The following is a 22,284-nucleotide window of genomic DNA, read 5'->3' as shown; positions in this document are numbered from 1 at the left end:
CATCAATGAAACAAAAAAATTATACCTACCCACCTTCCTATGAAAAAGTAAGTACTACGTTGATAAGTACTTAACTGGAGATAATTTAAATTTTTAGGTCTGCCATTCACGAAACAAAAGAAGAAGAAGAAAAATACTAAAATTCTCCGGCATCATTGAAGTTTTTCCGCTAATCATCCTGTCTTTTATTTTTTGAATAACTATTCAAAGGTAGCATTTTATATACTTTAAAATATGTTTATATATTGTTTTCAATAGTGTTACATAAAACTAATACTTTTCTGGTTTGTCAACAATAAATACCTTCCTTTTCTATTGTAACCTAAAATAAACAATCACTAGTCATTTCGCTGTTTCTTACTTAAATATTTGTCTTTCGACATATCAATGTGAAAAAAAGTTATTTGATTTGTTGTTAGATTAATTTTTATGTATCATAAAGCATATTTGATAGTTATATTATGAATTATAAATTTTGACATGTCATTTTCAGATGTTTTTGACTCGCTCAGAATACGATCGCGGTGTCAATACCTTCAGTCCTGAGGGTCGGCTTTTCCAAGTAGAATACGCTATCGAAGCCATTAAACTCGGCTCTACGGCTATAGGAATAGCGACATCGGAAGGTGTTGTCTTGGCCGTGGAAAAGAGGATAACGTCACCTTTAATGGAGCCCACAACAATCGAGAAAATTGTGCAAGTAGATAACCATATTGGGTGTGCGGTCTCGGGTCTGATGGCTGACTCCAGGTATATATTTTTAACTTGAACTTGTTTATGAATCAAAACATGTATAGTTGTACCTAGAACATACTTTGATCCATGGAACAAACTTCTATTTAGCATGTTCTCTGAGCATTGAATATTTTATTTTTAATTTAGGTTTTACTTAGTAAATACTACTATTTCTTAAAATCTATTGTGACACGTGCTTCGATGGATTCCTCATCATTTTCAAACAAAATATAAAAATATAAATTAATTATAAATATAAGTGAATTTTTCACTCCAATATTTATTCAATATTACCCTGGAGCGGAGGGCTGATCACCTTTCCTTGGTGTTAACGATCAAGATAACACTGTGTTTTATAATGCAGTGCCCTATGCACCATTGGGGTGCGGATAAGGGTTTGAAGAAGATGAAGAAAATTTAAATTAAAAATGGATAAATTTTACCACAAAGTGAATGCCGAATCAATTAATGAAATTAAATATTTTAACTGAACATGAGATTTAAAGATTGTTTATATAAAGCAAACATGTACAATATTTCCTCAAGGGACTCATGTACCTTGGCTTCCCCAACTCACATAGCTTGTATGAATGTGGTTATGCAACCCCGAGTGTTCTACCCATTGCTGCTGTTCAAATATGGTATTAGGTATTCCTAACTCCTGATATATTTGATAATTTCACATCATAAGTTTAACCTGAAAAGAATTATGAGCCAAGAAAATGTAACAAATACTATCCCAATCATGTAATGTTCATTTCGTTACCGTGCGCGCCCCCTGCTTCATAGCACCTTCCTAATGTACCTTTAATTGTTTTTCAATATTAGATGGTCTCTTAAACTCAAAGAATGGTACCATTACTTCTAAAATAATAAAAGTTTTTGACTATCTTATTTATTCCCGTTTTACTTCTATGTATGTTACATTTTTTATAAATATTTAGTAACAATGTCACTCATAGGAAAGATTAGTATTTTTTTTTTTAAATTACCTAATGTCCATGTGACTTTGAAATCTAGCTAAGCTTATGCAACACCGCTTATCATGACCCTACTCAGGCTTTAACTTTTTATGTTTTATAGCCTATGCCTACTCATGAGTGGATTTACTCTTTATGTCTAAAGTTATGTTATGAGTGAAAATTCTAGGAGTAATCTAGAGTTAAAGAAATCGTAGTCGTACAGGAGAAAGTGACCAAGTGCATTTGTTTACAAAAAAGTGATCATTGACTATTTGATATCTTACTAGTTTAATATTCCCCTGAAAAATCCCAAAACAATTTTAAACTTTTAAGTATAATATATTGATTTGTTAAAAATGACAAACTGCATTGATGTTTATTTTCTTGCCAAACAAAAGTGACTTAAATGGCCTTGCTAAACTTTTTATATTTTGTTAGTTGGTCACTTTCTCCTGTACGACTATGAAATGTTTATATTAAAATTTTTTAATTTTTTTTATTATTATTTCAGAACACTAATAGAGCGGGCAAGAGTAGAATGCCAGAACCATTGGTTTGTGTACAACGAGCGCATGACCGTGGAGTCGTGCGCGCAAGCCGTGAGCAACTTGGCCATCCAGTTTGGAGACAGCGACGAGGACAGCGGCACTGCCATGTCGCGACCATTTGGGGTGGCCATCTTGTTTGCTGGTCAGTCACCGTCTTGCTCCGTATAATAGGGTCCTTTCTCAAAGAAGTGGGATGATGTTTTAAATGTTCTGAACATTTTTCTACCTGAAGCGGAGGGCTGATCACCTTTCCTTCATGGGTTAAGGATCAAGATAACACTTCGTTTAAATGATGTAGTGCCCTATACACCATCGGGTGCAGACAAGGGTTCGAAGAAGAAGAAGAACATTTTAAGCATATTTTGAATAACCAACTAACTAACCATCACGCTGCTTCCCCACAGGGCAGGCGAAGAGATCAGAATGCTACATCAATCTGTTTTCGTAAATGTTCTTCGCTTCTCCCATGTTCATGCATCTCTTTATACATACCCGCCGATTATTCCGACTCCTGACCTGATACTTTTCCAAGTATTTTAAATACTTGATCATGTCAAGTTTTCCTCGGTCCTCCTCTGCTTGTATTTCTGACTACATTTGCCTCATAAATTTGTTTCACTGTTCTTTTTTCTGTCCGCCTCCGTAGTGTAATGGTCAACGCGCTCGTCTACCGTTCTGGAGGTCCCGGGTTCGATTCCCAGAGGGGGGTCTATTAAATATAAATGATTTTTTCACAATAATATTTATTCAATATTACCCCGGACTGGTACCTGAAGCGGAGGGCTGATTACCTTCCCATTACCGATCAAAATAACACTACGTTTATATGATGCAGTGCCCTATGCACCATTGGGGTGCGGATAAGGGTTCGAACGAATGTTCTTTTTTCTCTCATTCGATTCACGTGCTCAAACCTTCTCAACACACCTTTATTAATTTTATCGATAATGCTTATCTCAGACGTTCTTCTCTCTTATTATCAATCAGCATTCGAACATCTATCATACATCCGTGCTTTGGACAGCCCTGATATGAATAATAGTGCAAATTTTATTGTATTTTAATAGGTTAACAAATTGTTATCTTTTGATTATCAGGTATTGACGAGAAGGGTCCCCAATTGTTCCACATGGATCCTAGTGGTACTTATGTGCAGTTTTCAGCGAAGGCAATTGGTTCGGGAAGTGAAGGTGCTCAGCAGAGTCTTCAGGTTACATTATTTCTATTATCATTATTATTTTTATTTTATTTATTTGTATACATTTATTTAAATCACAATTTTTACATATTTAGAACTTTTTTTTTCTGCAGGGACCCACCAAGCCACCTTGCGTGTCTTGTCGCTGGAGTTCTTTTTCAATACATTTTCTATTGTTTTTAACGCTTAAGAGCGAAAAATTAAGAATAAAAACATTTTACAATTTTCATAAAACTAACTCTTGATCATTTACCCATTCCTTTATTTTGCCTTTGTTCCATATTTTATTTTGACTTCTAACATCCATCGGCAACAAATTAAAAATGCTCGGAACGATATATTGCAGTGTTCGACTCCCATATTTATTGTTAATTCTTGGGACTATCAAACCTTTGTTGTGTGTAAATTGTGTATCATGGTTTAATAGGAATTAATATATTGAAAATTCTATGATTACATATATTTTTAAATCTTATTCTTCTTCCGACGTCAACTATGTATCACTTGAGAGTAATTATCCTTGTCTCGGGCAGCTCTAAACAGGTCCCCATCCCGTCCAATCTCGTATATTCCGAGAATATACGAGATAGACTGAAGCCAGAAGATCTGTCTTCTGCCCACACCTCGTTGAACCTCTATTTTGACTTTTATTATTAAATCTTATTAATATGTTCTTTTTTTTATACAAATTGTTGAATAAGAGAAATGAAGCATCAAAGCATTATAAAAAAAGAACTACCAACAAGTTACACCAGATGGTTTGGGGGGGTCTCTACAAAACAATAATTTTTAACCATTTAATGCTGGGGTTGAAAATATTAGGGATATATATTTTTTATTTAACCCTAGATTACAGGACATTTGTGAAATTTGCGATGGACATCTGATCTGTGGGGAACACCGAGGCAACACATATAAAGAATTTAGTGATAACTAGCATGTACCTCAGTTTTTTACCGATATTTTATATTAAAGAAATATGTTACCCTTATTTTAAAATGTTTTTAGTAAAGTTTTTTGGTAAAATGTGACTTTTTCTTTTTATAGTACATTTTACGACAGTCTCGTATTAAGATATATTGAAACAAGTCCAGTAGTCTAGAATCAAAGAGTTTACACAGTATAAAATTGTTCCGTTAAAAAAAAACTTAAGCTATAAAAATTGCAGAAAAAATATGTAAAATAAAAAATAAAACAAGTCTTCCTATGATATTTATGTGGAAAAAACTATATAGTTGTCATTTTATTATACTTACCGTGATATAAAAAAAACTGTAAATTGTTGAATAATTTCCAATAAATTTCAATAAAAAAGCGTCAAGTAGCAACCCGGGAGCGTAGTTCGCAAATAATTCGACTCGTTTGAAATAATAATGAAGTGTTTTTTTGGTTTATTTAATTCATTGTTTAAACATTACAGGAGGTTTATCACAAGTCACTGACTCTCAAGGAAGCCATCACCTCGGCTCTGACCATCCTCAAGCAGGTGATGGAGGAGAAGTTGTCGGAATTCAACGTGGAAGTGGCCACTCTGACTCCGGACAAGCTGTTCCACATGTTTACTAAGGAACAACTCACTGAGGTTATTAAGGACATTCCTTGACTTGTTCGTAATCTCGCTTAGACTAAGGATTCATTTTTTACTTCCCGGCGGATCGTATATATTCATTTTAATAAAAAATATTGTTTATTACTTTTTCACCATTATTTTTCCTGATCATCAGTCCAAATCCTTTGACCTACCAATAAATCCCGAAATAACAGGTATGCCTCAAAATATTAGGGACTTGGATGAAATTGAAACATGAAATTGATGTCAAACAAATACAATATCTATATTACTTCACTGCTATTATTGGCACTGAAGTCAATGTTTGACAGGGTTAAGATAAAAAGGAGAATTTGGAAAGAAACATTTTAAGGTGGAGACTGACCAGAGCATTTCATCGTAACATAACGTCGTAACATTGCTCGTGGCAAGCATCAGCGAGCATCCGAAAACTATGGATGGAGCGCTTGGCTCGCTGTACTGACTGCCTGAACGCTTGCATTGTAACATGTTACGTAACGACAAAATGCTCCGGTCAGTCTTCACTCTTATAAGAATTAAATGATCAAACAGTCTGTTTGCTCATTGAGACTTACTTGTGCATTCAACTTGTACAAAAAAGGTGCAACCAACAAGGAAAAAATAATACATACATACATGTGGTATGTATTAAAATAATACATGATCACTAAATTGTTTGAGCAAAGTTAACACTGGCATATATCATTATTAGATTGTTTATTGGGAAAAATCACACCAATGTGGTCCAGAAAAAAATGTTTTTTTGTTTGGTTTTTGCAGTGAAAATAACTGCGTGTCTCAATGAAGGTTGACTGGGAATATAAAAAAAAAGTAGATTTGTTTCATTTCATGGTAGAATTCTTTAAAAGTCAAACCTTCATTTTAAGTGTCGCTAATTTTTCAATTATTTCAATATTATTTCAGATTATCAATGATATTTTCCCAGAAGAAAAATCTTCAAGTAAACTCGATTGTAATTGTAAGATGAAAAAAATTTCGGTGGCCTGTTGTCTTCAAAAAGTTACATAGCAAAAACATCAAGATTTCTTTGATTTATAAGCCAAATCAATAAAAAAATGTCCTTTATTTCCAAAAATAAAATCGATGAACCTCTCCTGTACTTTATTAGTTTGTAAAATTTATTAGTCTGCCAGTGAGCAGCAGTGATTTTGAGAACATGCAAGGCACACTTGATTTAAAAAATATATATTCCTATAACGTAACATAAAAGTTTTGTGTTAAGCTGCATTTTATGTATAAATAAACATTGCTAAAGCATTCAAGACGTATAAGAAATGTTTTTTCAGACTGCTCCAATATTTAGTCAATCCAACGCCTTAGCATTTTTCCCGTTTCTACTTTCTTGGTAGGTATAAAAGAGGACTATATAAATAGCGACATCTGTTGATAGCATTTTAAAGTTTTTTTCATTACAACCATTGCGTCTAAAACTAGAAATATATTAATATTTTCACTGAAGATGTCGCTGCTAGTATATTTTGAAAGATGAAAAAAAATCATTAAATAGACAAGTTGAACTGGAATGAATTATTTGTATTTTCTCCTGGCTCCTATTAGCACATATCGCTTACTCCTTTCAACAACGTCAAAAAACATGATTTTTTTCGGAGATCGTTTTTAAAGATAGAATATAATGAAATGTATTAAAAATAAATATCAAGCCACTTATTGAACTTTTTACTGTACCACATATCTCTTTAGGTAAAACCTGAAGGTTTTTTCTCCATTTGAAAAATATAAAGTATATTTAAAAATAATAATAAAACGATACCTTTTCTTCAAATGCAAAAACAACACTTTCTGCCCTGTAGTGGGTAAATATTAAGTTAAAATTATGGCTATTTTGCTGGGATTTAGTACGTTTTCTGGGCATTCCGAAAACATGCACAACTTAAAATTAACGATTTTTGATAAATGACTTTGTTGGAAGGAGTGAGCGATATGTGTATCGGATTGATGCGGTGTTAACTCGATCATTAATTGTATGAACGCAGGATTTTCGATCATTTTACACTCCAGATATTCATATTTGTGGTGGAATAAATTTGATAAGAAGCAGATAACGCAAGTAAAGTAAAGAAACTTATGGTGAAAGAAATCACTGTTATAAAGGAAACAATAGAACATGAAATGTGGATACTGTAGGAGAGGAAAACAATAAATTATTATTATGTGTTAGTTAATTATGACAGTAATTAATATTATATTGCATTTATCGAGGTATAACGTAATCGAAATGTAAATGTAGTTGTGATATCGAATAATTATTTCGAAATATACTCGGAAATCGTCAATCTGAAATTACAGTCAAACCTCGATATAACGGACTAATTGAAGGGGTGAGCCAAAAGTCCTTTATATAAAAATACACTTAATATAAATTGAAAAAAAAAAAATAGCGTAGATATAAATAAACAATACAAAACACAAATAAAATAATTTTTATTGCCTTCGGACACTCGTCGTAAAGTGACGTTGCTGTTTGATATCGACGCGCTTGCTTTCGGTAATCCTGCTTTGAAAAAGGAATCAAGTTTGGTTAGCACTTTTGAATTTGCTGTTTTTTTTTTATAATCAACTCTCTAAAATTACAAAAATACGTGTAATATAGTTGAACTTTGTTATCTGACGAATAGTCAATAAAAATTATTAGATCATCGAGATGTGATCTTTCCACTGATAACTTCATTTTTGGCGGTGTTGAATCTTCACTTTCATCCTCATTTTTTTGGGTTAGCAACTTAATTAGCAATTTTACTTTCAGTCATGATATTATAACTAGGGTCACCTTCACCATCTCGGATTTTTGTCCGTTATATTCGAAGCTCGTTAAATAGAGGTCCGTTATATCGAGGTTTTACTGTACATACCATATAAACCTTACAGGCTTGCACCCTTTATCTCAAGGTTTAGAACAAAAATAATCCAATTGAATTTTATGTTTGCTAGTCTTCTTTTAAATCTATGTTTGTTTTGTGTATCCTTATACGATCCCTAACACTCACCAGATAGCAGTGAAATTTTGCAAACTTCACTTTTAATACTCGAAGAAGCTGACTGTGTACTTAAAATATTCAAAAACCTCTCCCGTTCCCAATCCTGAAAGCAAATTTTTACATCGGTATTTTTCAATGAAAGTCATTCTCCATTTTAATTTATACTGTCATACAAAAGACATAGATTGAAAAAATAAAGAAGCGTTGTTGTTAAAGTAGGTACTTACATTTTATAAAGTACCTACCCAATGGACTAAATTTGAATTTTTACTGAATATTAAGGCCGGGTTGTTTAATCGTTTGTAATAGTAAATATTCTTAATTTTAATAAACAGAATTAAAACAAAAAATCACTTTCGACATACTTAACTACAGTATGTCGAAACTGTAGTAGGAGTAGAAGTAGATTTTGAAAAAAAAAAAAACAGTCAGATGATAAAACAGACGTAAAAATCGAGTGACGCCGTGTATTTCAACTAGTATACGAGAATAAATAGCAATAAAATAAACTAAAAAATGGATTGTGCGGTACATTGTATACATATAATAATTATCTCCCTGATCGCATTTCAGTTTAATAAAATAATGGGAGGTTGACAAACAAAATCCTAATTAATCTCAGTCAATCAAAACAGGTTTAACTTTTTTCATACTCGTGCAATATACGGAATCAAATAATATGTCGGATTACAAATTATTGTTATCAAACAGTGGATATTTATAAATCGACTCACCGCAATATCAAAATGGTTCAATTTGAATTCGATATTTAGCTTGGCTTTTGGGATTAATAGTTCATTGTGAAAGCTGTATGGAATAAATAGGGTCGTGCAAAAGAATAAATATTGTACTATTTCTTTATTTTTAAAACATATTACATACGTAAGCCATATATATAATATCTTTTCTCGATGAGTAATTTCCATTTCTCATTTTGAGACGTGAGATTAAGGTTAACGAGACTGAAACACAAATAAGAATAATAATAATATATTTGTGTGTAAAATCGATGAAATTTAGAAGAAATATGGAGAAGGATCAGGTGAGGAGTTAAAGAGGAGAGATTGAAGATTGAAGATACCAAGGAAGGGGTGATATGATGAACAGTTATGAGTCAAAGGATAAATGCACCGTTTTATAGCATCAATTTTATAATTTTTTGTATACGCCTGTGTATGTACCATGTACCTACTACAAAATACTTTTTTTGAATTATTTTATCGATTAACCGAAAATAATAGTTAAAAAAATGTTGTAAATAAAATAACTGGTTAAATTATATTATTATTAATTATTATAACTAAAATAAATTGAAAATCGTGTTCTTTAGCGTTTCTCGTGTATGTTAATAAATTCCAGGATTCGGACCTCACATACAAATGGAAAGAGTTTCTGCTTAATAAAAGCTTTCTTCATCCTACCATAGATGGCAATTGTGAACTCGCACATACTGTGTTTTGTGTTTGATCAATATATCTAGGAAGTTTCAAGAATTTGAGAAAAGTGGTTGTCAATCATGGGTAGAATCGGCGAATGTTACGCGTGTGTAAAGTGAGCTCTGTAAATACCCAGACATCCATATTTATCTTCATCTATATTGAAATGTCAAAAAAAACAACGCATTAAATAATATTTTTTCGTCGGGCAACCCTAAAATATTTATCTGAACTGAGCCACATTAATTTAAAAACCGCATCGTCCCGCGCTGTCACACTGAATATTCTATAGCCGATTTTCCAACAAGGCCTGGCACGGGAAAATAAACCTTCATTTAACGTATCACAAAGGTCAAAATGCACCAAAGCCGTGTTGGAAATTGCAATTCCAACACCCGCTAACGTCGTATCAACGGCATTATGAGAAAAATTGAAAAGCCATGACAATAGGCCGTCGGTGGATGGTAAAAACTCGAATAATTATATTGGTTTCGTTTTGAAAATGGATTTTGTGTCGGCATTGTAGACGGTAGCTTTGTGGGGTAGAAGTATATGAAATGAAGCGGATTAAATGAATTTCCCGATTGAGGGTTGGAGGTTTTAGTACGGGTAACGTTTGAAAGGTAGATCAAGCCTTCTCTATTCTTCTGTCAATCTTTTTAGGGAGACGTTTCAACCGAGGGATTTTCATTTATAGTCTGAAAATTCAAAATACGATTAAATTAAATTAAATAAAAACAACTCGAAGGACTCTAGGACTCTTTTTGCCTAGAATTTTCACTCATAAATTACATGAAATTATAGTCACTTTAAACATAAAGAGTAAACCACTCACGAGTAGGCATAGGCTATGAAACTTAAAAAGTTGAGTAGGGTAATGATAAGCGGTGCTGCATAAGCCGTAGCTAGATTTCAAAATCACTTGGATGTTAGATAATTTAAAAAAAAACTCGAAGGACTCGTACACGTCAGCGTCAACAGTATGTAAGTTACACTATGCCAATGCATCAAAATGGTACATAAAGCACTGCATCGGATCGATGCGGTGTTAACTTGATAATTAATTATATTAATTCACAGTTAAATGAAACTACTGCGCTCCAGATTTTTGTATATGTATTTATGTTTTTGTATACAGATGAGGTAAGTAAAGAAGAACATTCCTGCATTTTAAAAAAGGAAATGGAGTAGAAAAAGGATAATAACAGCAATAACTAGGATTATAACTATAACAATAACATGGAGTTGAAGAGATAAAGTGGATATTTATTTTTTGGATACGTCGATGTACTACGAAAGACCTTTACTAAATTATTTTATCGATTAACCTTTTAAATATTTTTTCATCTGGCAACCCTAAAATATTTATCTGAACTGAGCCACATTAATTTAAAAACTGTATGGTCCCGCGCTGTCACACTGAATATTCTATATAAGAGATAAAGTAGATATTTATTTTTTAAATAGGTTATTGGATGAAAAAAAACTGTCTATTTAGATTATAAACTACAACACGATAAAAAATTCCAAAGTTCATATATTTTTCTGCTAAAAATATTTACTGAAAAAAATCGGACGCGAAGTTCGGCTACTGGCATTTGCTGAACGCTGACTGAATTCTATGATTGCGAATAAGGCCTTAATTATCACTATGGTGGAACTATGTATCATACATCGAAACGGAAAAAATATCCCAAATTACACTCAAGTATGGTACAAGGTACAAGGATAGTATCATTCTATTATTTTGCCAAATCGACCTCTGGGTTTTTGTTAGCGGTATTCCTAATTCAGTGTCTGAAATATTAATTCCACCACCGGAGCGAGTGTTGCCGTCCGATACGCCGCCCCCAGGGACTCTCCTTTACGTAACCTGATAATGCCGTAATAAGTAGGCGCATCTGGATAAGTACCTACCCGCAACACGAGCGGTTCCTCGTGTATCACTTGACAGCCACAAATGGAACCTGAATTTGTCTATGGTCTCTACTTATGGGGCTAAACTATGACCGTTAGAGTATTATATATATATATATATATATATATATATATATATATATATATATATATATATATATATATATATATATATATATATATATATATATATATATATATATATATACACAGAGTTTTCATTTGAAATTTGACGTTTTACAAAACTATATCGATGCCTTAAGGTGGAGACTGACTGGTGGATCAGCGAGCATCCGAAACTATGGATGAAGCGCTTGGCTCGGTGTACTGACTGCCTGAATGCTCGCATCGTAACGTGTTACTTTACGACGAAATTATCCGGTCAGTCTCCACCTTTACGAATCAAATTGTACGTTTAATAACAATTTGGACGTTTTACAATACAAATTGGATGCTTTACTAATCAAATCGGACGTTTTACAATCAAATTATACGATAAACAATGAAATTGGACGTTTTTCAAAACAATTTGTTTTAGTGTTACCTGGGTTTAAATCAAATTAAGACGCGGGCTGAGGATTATCCCGCCTTAAAATGCTAAAATTCTCTTTTCTCGTTTCGAATTAATATCTATCGCTGCATCTGAGCTTATCGTAGCAGCCATTTTGAATTTATAGGTGGAGTTTCGGGCGGGATTTTAACAGTATGCAAGGATGAAATTGGGGGAGTAATATTGAAGAACCAATGCCAGATCTTATGGAAGAATTCATTAGAAAGCATGGCAATATTACAACCCTTAAAATTTACTAGCCTACTTTTGACAACTCTTTGGCAATTAGGGTGAGAGTCAGATGTAACATGTTTATAAATGAAAATGTTATTTGTTATTTGTTCAAAATCTCATTTCTCTTAAAGTTATAACACAACGTTGCATTAAAATACACGGGTATTTTATCTATCTTTTATTAAGCGCCATTGAGGTATTATTTTACGAAAATGGCGCTATATAAGCTATCGAAAACTTTTATTATTCAAATATAAATGTTAATATTTCTGTGTTCAAAATCTTAAATCTCCAATTTTATCACAACCTTGCATTCTAATACAGGTGTGTTTTTCATTATTAAGAGAAATCATTTTTTCTTTTTTCTTTTTAGTGCGATGTATATGGAAGATGACGGTCACAAGCCCCGTAAATCCTCGACTTCCATATTCTTCTTCATCTATGTTGAGATGTCAAAAAATACTTTGTATAAAGTTTATATTAATAATAATAATAGCATATGGTATATACTGTAATATAAATATAGATTTTTCTAGATAAAATCTTTAATCTTTTAAAGTTATTCCCTGATTGCTTTGAAATTTTGACACAACGTTACATTCAAGTAGGTACGCTCGTGTTTTTTTCTTCGATCCATATTATTAAAACACAGCCAAAAACATGGCCTTTTCAAAACATTTTTTCACCTCAATGGCAGCTAATAGGTTCAACAGTGTGAACCAAAATATTCCACTCGAATTGACATACCTAGATATGCCAATAATAATAATTAAAAATCAAGATCACACAAAACAAGGATTCCAAAAGTTTTTCAAGTCGGAACAGAAAGTAAATATCTTTTTAAGTACCTACCCCCTGAGCTTACAAAAAAATAGTACCTACCCATATTATCTTAACTTTAAGTTGAGTTGAAACTGTTCCCTGAAGATTACAGCGTACTTATATTATAAGTACAAGAGACTGTCAGAAATTTGACAAGAATATTCAGGACCGCATTAAGGCCCTCCATACGTGAAATAGCAACTTAACTTTCTTTAAACCCAGGTAACATTTTACGTCATTGAATTTTTTTACGTAAGACATCGTTTTTGTATTGAAAAAAAAGCTTTTCTTCGTAATAAATATACGGCTTTGGAAAGAAAAGAGATATTGAAAGACAAGGAGATTAAATTTTTTTAAATTCAAAATTCATTTATTTAAATTTCATGTACAGGAAAAAAACTAAAACTAAATACAGATTTTAAAAAACCACCACCAAATTCTTAGAAGTGCCCCAGTGTAGGTAGTGAAAGGGATGTGGGCTGAGAAGTTCCTGATTGGCCCACACTAGTTTATACTTCCTGTTCCGTACACAGATGAAAATAAAAAAGTTTTTAGCAAGAAGAAACAAAAATCTGCTTATTGATCTATAAACCCTGTACATAATAATGTAAATAATAAATGCAACTCTTATATAAAAAAAACGGGGATTACTAGTTCTGTTAGAGCGCTTTTGCACTACGCGGAATTTTACCGTCTTATTCGAATCGGAGGTAGTGGACAAGTGCCCTAAGGGTACTTGTCCACTACCCAGAATTTTACCATCCGGCAGTCCGGTTTTGAAAAAGGAAAGCGACTCCGATAGTTTAGTGTGGTCGAATTTAAGCGCAACGTGTTCACGCACCGATCAAGAGCTCTGATCCAAAGAAAGATGGACAAAAGCACAAGCCAATCCAAGCCAATCATCGTTTTGAAACGCTAACTGACGTGCCGTCATCTAGCTAGATCAGATTTCAACCCGACGTTGACCGGTACACAGATCCTTTTACGCGTATTCTTCTTCATCTATATAGAGATACCAAAATATGTTACAATTGTTTTGAGGAACTAATTAAAATAAGTAATTAATTTATTTGCCTATTGCGGTCCTGGGTGGTACAAGTGGGATTACTGGCACCCGGGATAAACGCTGATCCCTGTTTAATTAAGAAAGTTTGGCGGAAGCGTCGTACAACGCTGGCTTATCTGTTACTCGCTTCAGGACCCTCCTTGCTCCGCCCCTGGGCCGGGCCCCATTTTCTCCCCGCTCCCTCCCTGTACTCGAGATGAATACTCCATTTTGCTTCACTTAACGCTTAGATTAGGGTTGCCAAAAAACAATCACTTAATTTTTTAAACAAATTAATTTTTAGTATGTTCTGTATTCTGCTGTGCGGCTATCAAAGCGAAGAATTTTAATTTCTTCTATTTATTTATTTAATATATGTACCTACATAGCCATATTTTTTGTACAATTATATAAATAAAATTAATAAATATAAATGGAATTAATGTAGAAAAAAATTACATAGTTATTTATTGTAACTACAGACAGTTGGCAGAATTCCATATTGAATTGTTGGGTATTACATCCAAAATTAAACACGGTTATTGGATTGAATTCTTCTTTTATTTACATATATGACATGTGACGCGTTTCGTCTTATTAAGACACTATCGAGTGTTTGATAATGTCTTATTAAGACGAAACGCGTCACATATCATATATCGCTCACTCCTTTCAACAACGCCACATATCAAAAAAGTTGTTTTTTCAGGAGATCGTTTTTAAAGTTTAAAAATACAATAAAATGTATTAAAAATAAATATGAACCCACTTATTGAACTTTTAACTGTGCAACAGATCTTTTTAGGTAAAATCTGAATGTTTTTTTCTCCATTTGAAAAATATTCATTTTATTTAAAAAAATAATTAAACCAGACAATTTCTTCAAAATGCAAAATTAACAATTTCTGCCCTGTAGCGGGTAAATATTAAGTTAAAAATAAGCCGCTTTTGCTGGGATATATGTAGTACCTACATTTTCTGGGTATTCCAAAAACATGCACAACTGAAAATGGAAGATTTTGGGTATATGACGATGTTGAAAGGAGTGAGAGATATGTAAATAAAAGATAAATTCGATCCAATAACCGTGTTTAATTTTGTATATATTTCCCAACAAATACATTGTTGTCATTTTATTAAATAATATGTTACCAATAAAATATGGAAATTATAATATTTAAATTTAATATGGATATGTTGCTGCTTTGTTGTTTAGATAATGATGCATGTAATTTTACCTGTCACAAGTTGCTGTTATGAATAAAAAATAAAATACCATTAAACGCGGAAACCAATAACGGGGGAAAGTTAATAACATGGAAACAATTTAGCTTTGTAAAACTAATTTACGTACGCAGAATACGAAAATAATTATTTTCGATGTATGAAGCACAATACTTCATGACTTAGATTATTGAATAATACAAGGTGATTCAAAGCCAAGAAAAATAATGTAATCAAACATTGATAGTATTTTTCGAAAAGGAATTTTAAACTTAAATAAAAAATTGAAGGGACCAGAGTATGTAAAAAAAATACAAAATACAACGATACAAAATTTGCAAAAAAATATTCTGTTTATTTAAAATTAAATTGTAAATATTTATATTATTTTTGTCTCAACATAAACCCTTTTTTAGATTTAAGTTTTGTACTGATATTTCATGGTGGAACTGCATTTTAAATTAACAATTATTTAGTTTTTTCCACATTTATTTTATTTGATCAGTGACCTGGTTTCGTCGTTACCGAGATCATCAGACAAGTGAGACGCTACACAAAACTCTATGCTATATACACAAGGCAGGGGTTGAAAACCGTGATTTTGTGTAAATGTATCTGACAAAATGAATTTGAATTGAGTGACTTTAAGTAGTATATTATAATAATAAAATATAGGTTATGGTATAAAATTGATAAAAAATCATGGTTTCCAACCCCTGCCTTGTTTATAAAACATAGAATTTTGTCTAGCTTCCCACCAGTCTGATGATGTCGGTAACGATAAAACCCTGTCGCTGGTGAAGAAAAATATGTAAAATACTATTAAGTTGTTATTATATTAAATGAAGTACCCACTGGAAATTTTGAAATCTGTCATTGGCTAGCTTAAATGCTCACTTCATGTACTTGTGTAACGTTCACCATTTTTGGATACCCATATTTCCTAGATTCTTGAAAGATGATGTATGGTATGTTACAACACATACAAAATTATGTCCTCGATTGAGTTAATTTTTATATTTTAAAATATATTTTTTTAAATTTACGGCCAATGGCTTTAACAATATTAACATAAATATGTATATAACAATTATAAAAAGCATCACTTACAGTAATCATCACTATCATCCGATAAATTTGATACAACACAAAAGATTTTCAAAGCAATTAGTCACATAAACGACAGTTAAATTAATAATATAAATAAAGTATAAATAACCTACATACGCTGATTATCACACTACTTTTAATGGAGCTTTTTATAACACGATTTCAAATCTTTTATGGAGATGTTCACAAATGACCACCAGCTGTAAATAACACGAAAGTTTTTATGAAAAAACCTATCAAGATGTTATTTATGACTAAATTTAAGGATGTGGTATAATTCACAAAACACTGAGTAGTTATTTTTTTTTAAAGAATTTAATATTGGGGTGCGGGCACCCAAGCGCGTGCTTGCAGGGGCGTAATATTTTTTGTTTTTTTTTGTTGTGTTTTAATAAGTATATTTTTTTTTCTAAAAAAAAGCGCCCATGGGTGCTCGCATCCCAATATTAAATTCTTGAAAAAACAACTACCTGCTGTTTTCCGCAACCACAATTTATAAACAACATCCTTCAATTTATATTATTTTTTGATATCTCATCAAAGATGAAGAAGAATATGGAAGTCTGGGCATTTACGAGTCATAAAAAATTATATATTTATAAAATTAAAAATATGTACATATTTACAGAAATTAAAAACAAGACATTAAAAACTAACTAAGTAACCATCACGCCGCTTCCCCGCAGGGGTAGGCAGAGAGAATAGAACGCCACACCACTCTGTCCTTGCAAACATTCTTCGCCTGTTCCACGTTCATGCATCTCCTCATACATACCCGCCGATTGTTACGACTCCTAACCTGACTACTTTCAAGTATTTGGCATACCTGATCGTGCCATGTTTTTCTCGGTCTTCCTCTGCTGGTCTCTCCAAATACAAGACAAGATATTAAAGTAATTAACAAAACTTACACCTCCCTGTCATTGTCAGCGCTGAGAACGCCTACATTGTAATATGACTTTTTAATCGTGGTGTGTCCCTTTTTTTAAACAATTTGTCTTTGACTTGAACCTCGGTCTTTCTCTTTTCCCCTTTTCCTTCCTCCCGTCTCTCTTCCAGGTATTTTCACAAATTTACAAATTTGGAATTTTTTAACTATTCTGTAAAATACCCAAATAAAATAAAATACAAAAATACATTTTTATAAATGTTTATTTTGTGCCACGAGTAGCCACTGCATAGTTTTCGCCACGCGACCATTTAGTCTTGTTATTACCTACTTATTTCAACAAACACCTGCTAACGCATCAAATTGGGAACCAAAAGTTTTACCCCTCTAACAAATGACAAGTATTCAAGGATAAGGGTGGAAAGTATGCAGATAAAATACCAACACAATAAATTATCGACCTCTACCTACAAGACATCGTGAACGGCACCTAGGTGAATATAATTTTTATGATATTCACAGTGTGCCCAAATCACGAGTTTGTTCATGAATTGACGGTTGTACTTCACTTATTTTTTTATTCTTTATATTTTTATTATTATTATTTCTTTAGTTAGCTTATATTAAATTTAATACAAACTATTATTTACACTAAATTTACATTATATATATATATATATATATATATATATATATATATATATATATATATATATATATATATATATATATATATATATATATATATATATATATATATATATATATATATATATATATATATATATATATATATATATATATATATATATATATATATATATATATATATATATATATATATATATATATATATATATATATATATATATATATATATATATATATATATGTGTGTATAGATATGAATATATTTACATCTTCTTATAGTAAACAAAACATTTATTTAAATTCTTTCAGACTCTTTTCATTCTTCATACATACAGGCATCTCGTCATACATCAAACAATTTTGCGACTCTGTTTTTTTTTTTCAAAAATGGCAGTCTAGTACTTTGTTCATGAAAATTTTTGTATACTATATATATATATACATATATATTTATATATATATATAAATATATATTTATATATATATATATATATATATATATATATATATATATATATATATATATATATATATATATATATATATATATATATATATATATATTTATAAAGATAAGCATATTATACTCGAATATTAGTCTATTTTTTATAGGTAACTAGTTGAGTTTTTCTCTCATTTTTTCTATATTATTATCTTCTCCTGGTGTTCTTTATTCCATCTCGTAAACTCTTGGCAGATAAGCAGAAATGAAGACTCCAAGGAGCACCTTAGAGTCTTCATTTCTGACACTCTTAGCGCGTTTTTTGTTACTACCATATATAAAAAATCATAAATTTTTACTTGTATATGTTTTCGGAATGCCCTGAAAATGTATTATATCCCAGCAAAAGCGGCATATTTTAAACTTAATATTTACCCGCTACAAGGCAGAAAGTGTTGTTTTTGAAATTTGAAGAAAAGGTATGGTTTAATTATTTTTTTAAATATATGTAATAAACATTTTTCAAATGGAGAAAAAACATTCAGGTTTTACCTAAAAAGATCTGTTGCACAGTAAAAAGTTTAATAAGTGGCTTGATATTTATTTTGAATACATTTCAATATATTTTTAAACATAAAAAACGATCTCCTGAATAATCAAGTTTTTTGATACATGAAGTTGTTGAAAGGAGTGAGTGATATGTCATGATGGGTTAGCATTCACAGTTAGAAGTCCCATTTATTAACAGTTTATTTTTACAATGATTAAAGAAAACACTTGTTTTTAACCACTTGAGTTTTATTATAGACTACATGTTTCAGAAGTTAAACTTCCATCATTCAGGTCTGTATAATAACTGATATAATAAATGTATAGTTATTATACAGACCTGAATGATGGAAGTTTAACTTCTGAAACATGTAATCTATAATAAAACTCAAGTTGTAAAAAACAAGTGTTTTCTTTAATCATTGTAACATGTCTTACCACAAAGTTAATGCCGAAACAATAAATAAAATAAAGTTTATTTTTACAACATTTTGAGTTTGTCCAAATACTTGTTCACAAAATCTGGATTATCTCCAATTACAGGAGTTATTTTCATATTATTTTTTGACATCTCATCAAAGATGAAGAAGAATATGGAAGTCTGGGCATTTACGGGGCTGACGACCGTCATCGGCTGGTTTAAGTGATCACTTTACACACGTGTAACATTCACCAATTCTACCCATTATTGACAACCACACTACTCAAATTCTTGGAAGTTCTATATATATGAACCAATTTAGAAACCTTCTTCTTGAATCACTAGAACTTCACTAGAGACATCTATTGGTGAGATGTAAAGAAGCTTTTTTACTAAGCAGAAACTCTTATATTAGTGTGTATGAAAATATAAAAATAATATGAAAATAACTCCTGTAATTGGAGATAATCCAGATTTTGTGAACAAGTATTTGGACACACTAAAAATGTTGTAAATAAATTATCTGGTCAAATTATAAGCTTAATAATAAAAATGAAAATGGTATTTTCTGGCGTTTCTCATGTGTGTGATTATAATCCAGGATTCGGATCTCACACACTAATATAAGAGTTTCTGCTTAATAAAAAAGCTTCTTTACATCTCACCAATAGATGTCTCTAGTGAAGTTCTAGTGATTCAAGAACAAGGTTTCTAAATTGGTTCATATATATATAGAACTTCCAAGAATTTGAGTAGTGTGGTTGTCAATAATGGGTAGAATTGGTGAATGTTACACGTGTGTAAAGTGATCACTTACACCAGCCTATGACGGTCGTCAGCCCCGTAAATGCCCAGACATCCATATTCTCCTTCATCTTTGATGAGATGTCAAAAAATAAGTTTATTTTTATTTTTATAATCTACATATAATTTCTTAATATGGACAAAGAAGGGTATTGAGTTGAGAATGTATAATCAGGGGTTATACTGGGCTTACCCATCGTGGGCTGTTATTTTTGATTGTCAAATATCTCTTATTGGAAAGTAAGCGGACGCATCTCTAAAATGCAAACTAGATTTCAAAAAAGATGGCGCTACCTCACGCGTAAAATTTCCCCTTCAAAACAATTTAGGAAAGTATCGACGAATTCGTAATGTTATTCCGTTATATTGTGAAAGTGTTTAAACATTCAAATGCGAATTAATTGTTACAATTATCATATTAATTATTTTAGAATTCCACTCTTAATGCGTTTGTAACTGAAAACTATTAGAGATATTGAGGGAAGAGTGAATGTAAGGGGAAATCAAGCGGTAGTCTCATGGTCCGCCTCCGGAGTGTAATGGTCAGCACGCTCGGCTATTGTGCTGGACGTACCTTATTCAATTCCTTGGGGGGTCAAATAAATATAATCAAAATTTTCACTCTAATATTTATTCTATATTACCCTGGACTGGTACCTGTAGCGGAGGGCTGATCACCTCTCCTTCATGTGTTAACGATCAAGACAACACTGCGTTTATATGATGAAGTGCCCTATGCACCATTGGGTGAGGATAAGGATTTAAAAAAAAAGAAGAAAATAAGTCCCATGATCCCATGTCGCGGGCTCTATTTCTGATTCCACCATTTATATTTTTGTAGATCTCTATTTAATTTAAGTTTTACTTGGTAAATACCATTTTTTCTTAAAATCTATTGTGACACCAGCTGTTGATTTGTAATGACTAAAGCCTCTCCGCTTTTATCTATGTTCCCGCTGATAAAAAAACAACAAATAAATAAAAATAAGAAACACCTCCTACCCCCTCTTCATTCTTCAACGTCCCAAGGACACAACTCTAAAATTTAGTCTTAGCTTCACATACGATGTTTGAACATGATGCTGAATGGATCGAAACGTGTCACAATAGACTTAAAGAAATAGTTGTATTTACCAAGTAAAATTAGGCAAATACAACAAATATTCAAGTAAAATAAAAAATGGATAGATATTATTAATAAATAATATTACAAACAAATTAATAAATGAACAATGCTTGTATATAAACTTTCAAACCTGATTGTTGTTAAAAATAATTCATTATTGTAATGATAAAAAGCTGATTGAGATCAAAAAGGTAAAAAATACTGTAAACACAAAAAATAAGAGATGTTTTGAACATTTTATTATTTTCTTGAATGTTTTCCGCAGATACTTTGTGGCACATTTTGTAAACTTTATAAAAAATAAACAACTTTGTTTTCATAATAAAAAAGTGTAAAACAAAGTTTTTTAATTTTATAATTTTTGTTATTTCTTTTATTCTATATACTTACTTGCATTTTTACAATTGAAATTTAATACAATTTCTATACATTCCTACTAAATACAATCTTATAATTTTATTTGCACTGAGTGTTTTAAAAAAAGAGACTGAGCTCTTGTGCTTGGAGAGGGACTTTTTTCTTCTTTTTTGTCGTTAGTGACCTGTTATACATTAAAAACAATATTACTGGGGAACACATATTTTATGAGGTGTGAGGGAGTTATCTTGTTTAGTACAGGACAGGCGCCGTGGCGTAGTTGGGTAGACGCTCGACTGCGTAACTGGCGTGGCGGGTTCGATTCCCACCAATTGCAAAATGAATTCAAGAAAGATTTATATTCAATTGGTCTGGATGTTTATAATGCATTTTTCATATTTACCTTCCTTATCCTGACAAGGCATCAGGTTCGCGCCGCCCAGGACGACCACTGCTGACAATTCGTCGGCAGTTCTTATCAGAACTTTGGGACGCGGATCTGACTTGGGAGGATGCAAGGGAGCTGGCAGCCGACAGAAAAGCTTGGAGACAGTTTGTGGACTCCATATGCTCCACCTAGAGAGCGGATATGGTTTATTATTATCCTTACTAACCTACCTGCAGACAAGCATCTAAAGTAGATGCTTTGCGGGTTTTTTTTATTATATTGTCTGTAT

General features: G+C 31.8%; 1 protein-coding gene across 2 annotated transcripts; it reads left to right on the top strand.

The window, feature by feature from the left end:
- The first annotated feature begins 122 nt into the window (after positions 1-122).
- On the top strand, positions 123-6,127 carry Prosalpha5 (proteasome alpha5 subunit). Of its 2 annotated transcripts, XM_088260815.1 has the most exons (6): positions 123-210; positions 494-750; positions 2,209-2,387; positions 3,343-3,455; positions 4,864-5,025; positions 5,938-6,127. In XM_088260815.1, the coding sequence occupies exons 2-6, from the start codon at positions 494-496 to the stop codon at positions 6,040-6,042; spliced, it is 816 nt and encodes a 271-aa protein (XP_088116941.1). In that variant the 5' UTR covers positions 123-210; the 3' UTR covers positions 6,043-6,127. The 2 variants fall into 2 exon arrangements, with proteins under 2 accessions (XP_088116941.1, XP_088116950.1); XM_088260824.1 differs by lacking the exon at positions 5,938-6,127 and having other exon boundaries at positions 4,864-5,136.
- Positions 6,128-22,284: the final 16,157 nt, after the last annotated feature.

Source organism: Brachycentrus maculatus, unplaced genomic scaffold, assembly GCF_059751285.1.
Source record: "Brachycentrus maculatus isolate JH-2025_06_01 unplaced genomic scaffold, ASM5975128v1 h1tg000008l, whole genome shotgun sequence".
NCBI classification, from domain to species: domain Eukaryota; kingdom Metazoa; phylum Arthropoda; class Insecta; order Trichoptera; family Brachycentridae; genus Brachycentrus; species Brachycentrus maculatus.
The sequence above is the reverse complement of the archived record's forward strand: the minus strand, read 5'-3'. Positions and strand labels throughout refer to the sequence as shown.